The 12341-nt window shown below is 38.6% G+C and overlaps 1 protein-coding gene across 4 annotated transcripts in view; it reads left to right on the top strand.

The window, feature by feature from the left end:
* The window catches only part of PLEKHB2 (pleckstrin homology domain containing B2), a 61000-nt gene that overhangs the window by 15731 nt on the left and 32928 nt on the right, over positions 1-12341 (top strand). For 3 of the 4 annotated variants that reach the window (XM_008692091.2, XM_040620992.1, XM_008692090.2), the window contains exon 4: positions 1139-1241. The exons of the other annotated variant lie outside the window; for it this stretch is intronic. In XM_008692091.2, the coding sequence (XP_008690313.1) occupies positions 1139-1241 (103 nt within the window). The remainder of the gene's footprint in view (positions 1-1138; positions 1242-12341) is intronic. 4 annotated transcript variants of the gene reach the window in all.

Raw genomic sequence — 12341 nt, 5'->3', positions numbered from 1 at the left:
ATTAATTTTCTCATCTGAATCAGCCCCAGCAGTCCACATTCCTTGCTCTGTCATGGAGAAAGTTGTGTAGAACAACCAGAGTGCTGGGATACCCAAGAAAGAGGGAACCATCCTAGGTAGTAACAGGCATCTTATTGATGATACCACCAGTCAGTTACTTAAAAATCCATGATGCCTGGATTTCCTCGAGTTATTCCTTATCTTCATTTTAAAGGAATAGATTTTTAATAAGTATAGACTTCTCTATTTCTAATTAAGGTATATGTAGACTTCCCTGTTTATTAGCTCTGTTTCTATTTGGAATAAAGAGTCTGTTTTAGTAAACATTGATGTTTGAAATGTCCTGCTCCTATATAATAGTTTTCAAATTAAAGGGTTACAAATGGCATATCTCCTTGTAGTAACCATTGTTGTCGTAACGTCTTGCCCCTGCGTGTTAGTTCTTGAAACACAAGTGTCCATGGACTAGCTTTCGAAATAGCTACCTAAACCAGGCTCAAATATGGTAGACCTTATTTCTTGGTACACAGAGCTACTTTAAAAGTATGATTTTCACTTTAATATTTTCAGTTTAATATTTCAGTTTAATATTTTCAGTTTAATATTTCCTGTGAATAAAAGCCATAAGTATTCTGTTATCTGATGCTCAGTAATGCTTTTCAATGTTTGGGGCTTATTCTTCTAATATCTGGGCTGTTCTATACATCTCCGTATATGGATTGCCCTCTAGAAGGGGCCTGCTTGTTCTTCCTGCAGGAAGTTTGTTTATTTAAAGTTTTTATTTATTCATTTATTTGAGAGGGAGGGAGATAGCGCATGAGTTGGGGGGGGAGGGCGGGGAAAAGCAGACTCCCCACTGAGCAGGGAGCCTGATGGGGGCTCCATCCCAGGACCCTGAGAACGTGACCCAAGCTGAAGACAGACACTTAACTGACTGAGCCACCCAGGTGCCCCTCCTGCAGAAAGTTTAATTGAAACAGAGTTGTGATTTATGTGCTTGGTTCTGTAGAGCAGAACAAAGATGTTTTGTTATTTAAATGTTCTGAAATCCTGGTCCTTTGCTTATCTGAGCTGTTAGGTAAGAATGAGTCCTTAAAAAATCATATAAATATTCCATTATTCTACTTATTTTTCACAGATATTCAGCCTCCAGATGGGAAGCCAAAAGACTGTATGCTACAGATTGTTTGCCGAGATGGGAAAACTGTCAGTCTTTGTGCAGAAAGCACAGATGATTGTTTGTAAGTTTTGGGTTTTTATGTGTTTAATTTAAAAAGTGTTGTGTTTTAATTTCCAGTTATCAGCAAGGGAAAAGAATGAGAATGGAGTTTTCCTTCAGGCAGCAGAATAAGTGACTCCAGAGGATGTGTGAAACAAATATAGCAGGGCCTTATTCCATGCCTAATAACCCTTGTCCTAGTTTCTGTTTCTCCAGAGCTGTGGAGGCGAGATCCCATTATATTGGGAGTGACAAAGTATTAGTATATAGCCACTTTGCACTCTTTTTCATTACTAGATGTACACTGGGTAATGGGCATAGTTGAATGGGTTCTTTTTTTTTTTTTTTTTTAAAGATTTTATTTATTTATTCGACAGAGATAGAGACAGCCAGCGAGAGAGGGAACACAAGCAGGGGGAGTGGGAGAGGAAGAAGCCGGCTCATAGCAGAAGAGCCTGATGTGGGGCTCGATCCCAGATCGCCGGGATCACGCCCTGAGCCGAAGGCAGACGCTTAACCGCTGTGCCACCCAGGCGCCCCTTGAATGGGTTCTTAAATCCTGTTCTTTTTATGTAAATTTCTTTTAAAAGAGCACTGACATCTCTATTACGCAGTCTTTTCCTTCCCTTGGTGGTTCTTGCTCCATTTGCTGTCTCTGAAGAAGGGATGTAGAGCCACAAGAAAGCCAAGCTTTATCACTTCACACCTGTTAACATTGGCGGTGAAGTTGGATCAGAATCTTGAAGACACTGATGAAATACAATTTGGAGGTGGGGGGGGTGCCTGGGTGACTTAGTCGGTTAAGCATCTGACTTTTGATTTCGGCTAAGGTCATGATCTCAGGGTCATGAGATCGAGCCCTGCATTGGGCTCCACATTGGGCATGGAGCCTGCATAAGATTTTCTCTCTCCCCCTCTCTCTGCCCAAGCACAAGCACGCTCCCTCTCTCTCTCTCTCAAAAAAAAAAAAATTGGGAGGGGAAGAATTTTTTTTTCCTGGCCGCTCTGTACCACTCTTATGAGAACTCTGGACGTTGTAAGAATTCAGTAACAGATTATTGTAATATTCATTTATAGTAAAACATTTATATGTAGGTGACTGTATTCTTACAGTCCAGGTCAGTTTGTCAGGGTGCCTTCTGCACATTTCACATATATGTTTATCTTCAGTATACACGTTTGTTCCATGCTAAACTCACAGAGTTTATTTTAAATCCCATATATAGCTGCTTTTTTACACTGTTCTGATTTATATCAGTGAATCTTAAATGATACTTTCTGGAAGAGATACAGCTTTCCTATAGACTGATGGAGAAATGACTACATGTAAAGCCAGTTTGGTACTTTTTAATAAACTGGACCTATATTATTACTACTTAACTATTTAAACATGTATATTGAACATTTACTTGGCACTAGGCACTATGTTAACTGCTTTATATATGCTACTTAATCCTCACCATATCTTATAAGGTAGGTGCTGTTCTTGTCATGAAAAACTTAGGCTTAGTGAGGTTAAGTAACTTCCTATACCAGTTTATTTTTTCTTTCTTTTCTTCTTTTTTTTTTCTTTAAAAGATTTTTTTTTATTTGACAGAGAGAGGAGAGAGAAAGAGCACAAGTAGGGGGAATGGCAGAGGGTGAGGGAGAAGCAGCCTTCCTGTTGAGCAGGGAGCCCGATGTGGGGTTTGATCCCAGGACCCTGAGATCATGACCTGAGCCGAAAGCAGATGCTTAACCGACTGAGCTACCCAGGCACCCCCATATATCACTTTTTTAATGCTTCTGTAATAAATTACCCTGAGTTTACTGGCTTCAAACAATACAAATTTATGATTGCATTTCTGAAGGTCAGGAGTCCAACACTGGGTCTTACAGTGTCGGCAGGCTCTAGGGGAGAATCTGTTTGCTTGTCTTTTAAGCTTCTAGAAGCTTCCTGGTTTTTTGGCTTCTGGGCCATGCCCTTTTCTTGCAGTCATCTTTTTGGTTCTCTGTAGGTGGGGAAGGTTATATGCTTTTAAGGACTTAATGAATAGTTTGGGCCAACCTGGGTAATCCAGGATAATCTTCCCATCTCAAGGGTTCTTAACCTTAATTACAGCTGTAGAGTCCCTTTTGCCCAGTGAGGTAACATTCACAGGTTTTCAGGATTAGTATGTGGGCATCATTCTGCCTACCACACTTCCCAAGATTTTAGAGCTAGTAGACTAGACTCAGGATTTGAACCTTTGTCTCCAGAGACCTTTGTTCCTAACTGCTCTGCTCTATTATACACTGAGGTGTCACATGGAATGTTTTTTTAAGTAGTGGCAAAAATATCTGGAACTAGCAGTAATTAGACCAATGATGTTTATGATCTCAGTAAATGTGAACTGTTTAAATTCCCCTTAAAAAGAATAAGATCTGAGATTGGGTAAAAAATACAGTTTAAGTATATAGTCTGTTAACAAGAAGCACACTTGAAATAAAATGACTCAGAAAGGTAAAAAAGTAAAGAATGGGAGACTACTGGTTTCCCATGGCTGCCACAAACTGGGTGCCTTAAAACAACAAATGTATTCTGTCACAGTTCTGGAAGCTAGGAGTCTGAGCTCAGCATGTCAGGAGAGCTATGCTCCCTCTGAGACTCCTGAGTAAAATCCTTCCTTACTTCTTCCTAGTTTGGGTTGTGGCTGGTGATCCTTGGCATTCTTTGGCTTGCCACTGCATTGGTCCAGTCTCTACCTCTCTTGTAACAAGGCATTCTCCCTGTGTGTCTGTATCCAGATATTCTCTTATAAGGACACCAACTGTATTAGAGGAAGGATCCACATGAATTCAGTATGATCTCATCTTGAGTCCATCTGTAAAGACCGACCTTCCTTCCTTCCTTCCTTCTTCTTTTTTTTAAATACTTCTTTATTTTAGAGAGCAGAAAAGAGAGAATGAACATATGCCTGGGAAGGGACAGAGGGACAGGGAGAGAGTGTCTTAAGCAGACACTGTGCTGAGCACGGAGTCGTAAATGGAGTTTGATCTCATGACCCTGAGATCACGACCTTAGCTGAACACTTAACCGACTATGCCACCCAGGTGCTCCAAGACCTTATTTCTAAATAAGTCAAAGGTACTGGGGATTAGGACTTCAACTTATTTTTTGGCAGAGGACAGAATTCAACCCATAACTGAGTCCTTTGAATAAAAATGGTGAAATGAAGGGGAAACCTTTTAGCAGTAACAGCCAAATTAAGAATTTAGCTTCAAGCACCAGCTACAAAGAATAATGGCCAAGAAAAGAGATTGTGTTGAGATGTTTCACTGTCTTTACCTCCACGGCTCCCAGAAGCAGTAACAAGAGGAGTTAGTTAAGTCTTGCGAATTTTCGGTAATACTCTACAGTCTGGAAGGATGTTGATTAAAGGAGTAAGGTACTTTTTGGGAAAGCTAAGGAAAAACCCTTGAGAATATGATATCCTTGGGACCTCAGTGGAGAGTGGAAGGTTCCCACCAGGGCTTGTCATTCCAGAGCCACTGGAAGACTTCAAAGCTCACAGGAGTAGGATAATTCTGTGGCTGATGAAGTGAGCCCTAGCATGAGACATTCAAAAGAATATGCTCAGGCGAGTGTAGAAGCCAGATTTTTCAAAAAGGACTTATTCAGTGACACAAGAAATTTTCTTCTCTCCCACCATTATTCTCTGATTACAGAAAAATGATTGAGGGTAACACCTAGTCATCACACTTTTGCTGGGATAGAGTGAGGTGGGGCTACCAGTAGATGTCAGATTAGGTAGGAAGGGTGTCAAGAAGAAATAACATACTATATGAGAGCAAATAGAAGTTTTAGGTATCATTTTGCAGTTCATTGAGAGCCGGATGCAAAGAAATGGTGTGGCAAATATACTGTAAAGGAAAAATAAGAAGGAAAATGTAATAAGCCTCAGAAAAAGCTCCTCATCTGTAGGGAGTGAAAACCCATGAAACAGAATCGGATTTTCCAGGAATGCTTTCCAGGCTACCATATTTAAAATTATAACCTCCCCTTGCATCATACATATACACACATAACTTAACCAGCTGTTTGTTTACATCGTTTGTCTCTTTATTAGAATAGAAACTGCGTGGGAGAGGGAATTTATGTTTCTTCTGTGCCCTTTTGCATCTGTGTAACCAAGGTCTGTCATAGGGTATATCTGCCATTCATTTTGTAATCTAATGTAAAGGGGCAAATTTTGGCTTCCTTCCCTGGAGTACAAGCCCAACTAAAAAAATGAATCACTGGTGTGAAAAAAAGACTTGAGAATACTCTCAGGGAAAGCAGGGGGAAAAGATTAAAGAATTTAGAGAAAAGATCAGAATTATGTTAGAAAGACTAAAAGAGTTTATCAGGAAGATTATTGATGTCTGGAAAATACAGAACCCAAGAAGGTAGTTAAGAAAATCAGTGCAATATTGCATGGTGCACTGGGTGTTATATGCAAATAATCATGGAACATTACATCAAAAACTAAGGATATACTGTATGGTGACTAACATAACATAATAAAAAATTATTATAAAAAAATTCAGTACAAGAAAAATTTTCTGAAATAATAGAACTGAATTAGACCAAAGTCCATAATAGACTCTCCTACCTGGCAATATTAAATCCACATACAGTGTATGAACAATTCAAATAGGATATGACAGCATGTAAACTGCTGTAGCAAAATGAATGACAGTAGTAAACTGCTTATAAATCTTTTGGGGGCATTTTGCAACTTGACTGCATTCATTAGAAAACCAGAGTGTTTGAAAATAGCTTAGTTTGAAAATAGCTTAACAAAGCTTTTAACTCAAGGTGGTAATGAAATGACAATACAACAGAAAAGGAACTGATACAGATAAGAGCAGAAGGATAGCGAGTCATTAAGAAAGGTGAGGGGATTTCAAAGAACTGGAACAAATAGTCCTTAAATTTGTATGGAAACAGAAAAGACCCCGAATCTCCAAGGAACTGTCGAAAAGGAAAAACAAAGCTGGGGGCATCACAATGCCGGATTTCGAGCTGTACTACAAAGCTGTGATCACAAAGACAGCATGGTACTGGCACAAAAACAGACACATAGACCAATGGAACAGAATAGAGAGCCCAGAAATGGACCCTCGGCTCTTTGGGCAACTAATTTTTGATAAAGCAGGAAAAAACATCCGGTGGGAAAAAGACAGTCTCTTCAATAAATGGTGCTGGGAAAATTGGACAGCTACATGCAAAAGAATGAAACTTGACCACTTTCTCACACCATACACAAAAATAAACTCCAAATGGATGAAAGACCTCGATGTGAGACAGGAATCCCATCAAAATTCTAGAGAACATAGACAGCAACCTCTACGACATTGGCCAAAGCAACCTTTTTCATGACACATCCCCAAAGGCAAGAGAAACAAAAGATAAAATGAATTTATGGGACTTCATCAAGATTAAAAGTTTCTGCACAGCCAAGGAAACAGTCAGAAAAACTAAGAGGCAGCCCACGGAATGGGAGAAGATATTTGCAAATGACACTACAGATAAAGGACTGGTATCCAAGATCTACAAAGAACTTCTCAAACTCAATACACGAGAAACAAATAAACAAATCAAAAAATGGGCAGAAGATATGAACAGACACTTTTCCAATGAAGACATACAAATGGCTAACAGACACATGAAAAAATGTTCAAAATCATTAGCCATCAAGGAAATTCAAATCAAAACCACACTGAGATACCACCTTACGCCAGTTAGAATGGCAAAAATAGACAAGGCAAGAAACAACAATTGTTGGAGAGGATGTGGAGAAAGGGGATCCCTCCTACATTGTTGGTGGGAATGCAAGTTGGTACAGCCACTCTGGAAAACAGTGTGGAGGTCCCTTAAAAAGTTAAAAATTGAGCTACCCTATGATCCAGCCATTGCACTACTGGGTATTTACCCCAAAGATACAGACGTAGTGAAGAGAAGGGCCATATGCACCCCAATGTTCATAGCAGCAATGTCCACAATAGCTAAATCGTGGAAGGAGCCGAGATGCCCTTCAACAGATGACTGGATTAAGAAGTTGTGGTCCATATATACAATGGAATATTACTCAGCTATCAGAAAGAACGAGTTCTCAACATTTGCTGCAACATGGACGGCACTGGAGGAGATAATGCTAAGTGAAATAAGTCAAGCAGAGAAAGACAACTATCATATGATTTCTCTCATCTATGGAACATAAGAACTAGAATGATTGGTAGGGGAAGAAAGGGATAAAGAAAGAGGGGGTAATCAGAAGGGGGAATGAAACATGAGAGACTATGGACTATGAGAAACAAACTGAGGGCCTCAGAGGGGAGGGGGGTGGGGGAATGGGATAGACCGGTGATGGGTAGTAAGGAGGGCACGTATTGCATGGTGCACTGGGTGTTATACACAACTAATGAATCATCGAGCCTTACATCGGAAACCGGGGATGTACTGTATGGTGACTAACATAATATAATAAAAAATCATTAAAAAAAATAGAATTTGTAATGGAAAGCATCATTATTTTTTATCTTAAGATAGAAATACATTAAATGTTTCACTATAAAAAAAAAAAAGAAAGGTGAGGGGATGAAGGAAGGAGAACAGAAAATTTGTGAGATTTAAGATTTAGGTATCTAGTTTTTGTGACCATATAGTTACAGTTAGTAGGAATAGAATTTGTTACAACTTTTTCCTAGGGTCATTTGGAAGTGCCCACTGAAATATATTTATATTTCTTGACCTAGCAGTTTCACTCTTTGAAATTTGTCCTATAGAAATGTTTACATAAGGATGCAAAGGTAATAAGGATGTTAAAAGCATAGTTTTCATATATGACCAATCTACAGCTAACATTTTCAACAGTGACAGGTTGGCAGTTTTCCCACCAGGATCAGGAATAAGACAAAGATTGCCCACTCTTACTACTTCTAGTCAATACACCAGAACTCTTAGCCAAAGTAGTTAGGCAAGAAAGAAAAATAAAAGGCATCTAAATTGGAAAAGAAGTAGTAAAAATGTTTCTGTTTATGGATGATTTGATCTTCTATATAGAAAACCCTAAAGAGGGACACTTGGGTGGGTCGGTCAGTTAAGCGTCTGCCTTCAGCTCAGGTCATGATCCCATAGTCCTGGGATCAAGTCCCACATCTGGCTCCTTGCTCAGCAGGGAGCCTACTTCTCCCTCTGCCTGCTACTCCCCCTGCTTGTGCTCAAGCTGTCTCTGACAAATAAATAAATAAAATCTTAAAAAAAAAAGAAAACCCTAAAGACTCCACCAAAAAATTATTAGACCTAGTAAATGAGTTCAGTAAAATTATAGGATATAAACCCAACATACAAACACCAGTTGCATTTCTTTATACTAACAAGGAACTATCTGAGAAAGAAAATCCCATTTGTAATAGCATTAAAAATAATAAAATACTTAAGAATAAATTTAACCAAGGAGATGTGAAAGATCTGTACTCTGAAAATTATAAGACATCGATGAAAGAAATTGAAGATGACACAGACAAATGGAAAGATACCCTGTGCGCATGGATTGGAAGAATTAATATCATTAGAATGTTCATACTTCCCAAAGCCATCTGTAAATTCAGTGTAGTTCTTATCAGTTTCAATGGTATTTTTCGAGTAGAAAGAACAATCCTAAAATTCAAGAGAAACCACAAAAGACCTTGAATAGCTAAAGAAAGAACAAATCTGGAGACATCACCATTCCTGATTTCAAAACAGTAGTAATCAAAACAGTGTGGTATTGGCATAAACTTAGACACATAGACCAATGGAACAGATTAAGAGCCCAGAAATAAACCCATTTGTATATAGTCAATAATATATATATTTTTAAGTTTATTTATTATTTATTTAAGTAATCTCTGCACCCAGTGTGTGGCTCAAACTCATGACCCTGAGATCAAGAGTCGTGTGCTCTTCTGCCTGAGCCAGTCAGGTGTATGGTCAATAATATTTGATGAGGGAGCAAAGAATACTCAATGGGGAAAGGACAGTCTCTTCAATAAATGGTGCTGGGAAAACTGGGTAATCCTATGCAAAAGAATGAAATGGGAACGCTATCTTAGACCACTTGCACAGGTAATTCAAAATGGATTAAAACCTTAAACTGTTAAACTACTAGAAGAAAATAGGGAAAAAGCCCTTTGTCTTTTTTTTTTTTTAATTATTGTAAGTTAACATAACAGTGCTACATCAGTTTCAGGTGTACAATACAGTGATCCAACAATTCTGTACATTACATAGTGTTTATTGTGATAAGTTGTACTCTTAATCCTCTTCACTGATGTCACCCATCCCTCCCGCTCACCTCCCCTCTAGCAACCATCCATTTGTTCTCCATAGTTGAGATTCTGCTTTTTGGTTTGTATTTGTCTGTCTGTCTTTTTCCCTTTGTTCATTTCTTTAGTTTCTCAAATTCCACAAATGAGTGAAATCATGGTATTTGTCTTTCTCTGACTGGCTTATTTTGCTTAGCATAATACTCTGTAGCTCCATCCGTGTTGTTGCAAATGGCAAGATTCCATTCTTATTTATGGCTGAATAGTATCCCATTGTGTGTATGTGTGTGTGTATACATGCATACATGTTTGTGTATATGTATACATATATGTACACACATATATATACATATGTACATATATGCATATGTATACATACACACCACTTCTTTATCCATTCATCTGTTGATGGACACGTGGGCTGCAGTTTGGCCACTGTAAATAATGCTGCAGTAAACATAGGGGTGTGTATATCTCTTCAAATTAGTGTTTTCATATTCTTTGGGTAAGTATTCAGTAGTGCGACTGCTGGATCATAGGGTAGTTCCATTTTTAATTTTTCGAGGAACCTCCATACAGTTTTCCATAGTGGCTGCACCACTTCACTTTTCCACCTACAGTGCAAGAGGGTTCCTTTTTCTCCACATCTTCACCAACACTTGTTTCTTGTGTTGTTGATTTTAGCTATTCTGACAGGTATGAGGTGATACCTCATTGAGGTTTTGATTTGCATTTCCCTGATGATGAGTGATGTTGAGCATCTTTTCATGTGTCTGTTGGCCATCTGGATGTCTCCTTGGAGAAATGTCTGCTCATGTCTTCTGCCCTATTTTTAAAAAAAATTTTTTTTTAAAGATTTTATTTATTAGAGCATGAGCAGGGGGAGCAGCAGGCAGAGGCAGAGAGAGAAGCAGACTCCCTTCTGAGCAGGGAGCCCAATGTGGGGCTCGATCCCAGGACCCTGGGATCATGACCTGAGCTGAAGGCAGATGCTTAACCGACTGAGCCACCCAGGTGCCCCACTTCTGCCCTATTTTAATTGGATTATTTGTTTTTTGCGTGTTGAGTTTTATAAGTTCTTTATATATTTTGGATACTAACCTTTATCACATACGCCATTTGCAAATATCTTCTCCCATTCAGTAGGTTGTCTTTTAGTTTTGTTGGTTGTTTCCTTTGTTTCAGGGAAGCTTTTTACCTTGATGTACTCCCAATAGTTTATTTTTACTTTTGTTTCCCTTGCCTCAGGAGATATATCAAGAAAGAAGTTGCTATGGCCAATGTCAGAGAAATTACTGCCTGTGTTCTCTTTTAGGGTTTTTTTTGGTTTTAGGTCTCATGTTTAGGTCCTTAATCCATTTTGAGTTTATTTTTGTGTATGGTGTAAGAAAGTGGTTGTTTCGGGGAAAAGCTCTTTAACATTGGTCTTGGCAGTGATTTTTTTGGATATGACACCAAAATCGGAAGCAGCAAAGGCAAAAATAAACACATGGGATCACATCAAATTGTAAAGCTTCTGTACAGCAAAAGAAACAATCAGAAAAATGAAAAGGCATACTATGGAATGGGAGAAAAAAATTTTTTAAAGATTTTATTTATCTGAGAGAGAGAGAGAGAGAGCATGAGTGGTGGGGAGGGGCAGAGGGAGAGGGAGAAGTAGACTCCCCGCTGAGCAGGGAGCTCGACGCGGGGCTCAACCCCAGGACCCGAACTGACTGAGCCACCCAGGTGCCCCTGGAAGAAAATATTTGTAAACCATCTACATGATAAGGGGTTAGTATCCAAAATATATAAGGAGCTTGTACAACTTCATAGCAAAAATCCCAGTTTTATTTTAAATGGGCAGAGGACTTGAATAGATATTTTCCCAAAGATATACAAATGGCCAAAAGGAAAAGATGCTCAGCATTACTAATCACCAGGGATGGAAATCAAAATCATAATGAGATTATTTCACACCTCCTAGAATGGCTGTTAACCAAAAAGACAAAAGATAAGTGTTGGTGGGGATGTAGAGATAAGGGAACCCTGTGCATTGTTGGCAGCAATATAAATTGGTACAAGCCACTATGGATCTATTATGGTGGTTCCTCAAAAAACTGAAAGTAGAATCACCATATGATCTAGCAATCCCTCTCTGGATATATGTGTGTCTTGAAGGAAATGAAATCATTATCTTGAGGAGATATTTGCACCCTATGTTCAATGCAGCGTTATTCACAGTCTCCAAAACATGGAACAACCTAAGCAGTTGTTAATGGATGAATGGATAAAGAAAATGTGACACACACACAATATTATTCAGTCATGAAAAAAAAAGAAGGAAATCCTCATTTTTGCAACATCATGGATGGATCTTGAGGGCCTTGTGCTAAGTGAAATAAGCCAAACAGAGAAAGACAAATATTATGTGTTCTCACTTACTGGTAGAATCTAAAATAGCCAAATTCCTAGAAATAGATAGTAGAATGAATGGCGGTTGCCCAGGGCTGGTGGTTGCCCAGGGCTGGTGGTTGGGGGAAATCAGGAGATGTTGGTTGAAGGGTAAAAACTTTCAACTATGTGATGAATAAGTTCTGGGCATCTGGTTATATAGTATGGTGATTATAATTAACAAATACTTTATTATATACTTGAACAAGTTAAGGGAGTAGATTTTAAATGTTATCACCAGAAAAAATAAAAAAGCAGTTATGTGAGGGAATGAAGGTATTAATCTTACTGTGATAATCATTTTGAGAGATAGATATATATATATATCTGATCAGCACATTATATACCTTAAACTTACGTGTTATATGTCAGTTTCTCA

Source organism: Ursus maritimus, unplaced genomic scaffold, assembly GCF_017311325.1.
Source record: "Ursus maritimus isolate PB19 unplaced genomic scaffold, ASM1731132v1 scaffold_10, whole genome shotgun sequence".
Classification (NCBI taxonomy): domain Eukaryota; kingdom Metazoa; phylum Chordata; class Mammalia; order Carnivora; family Ursidae; genus Ursus; species Ursus maritimus.
The sequence above is the reverse complement of the archived record's forward strand: the minus strand, read 5'-3'. Positions and strand labels throughout refer to the sequence as shown.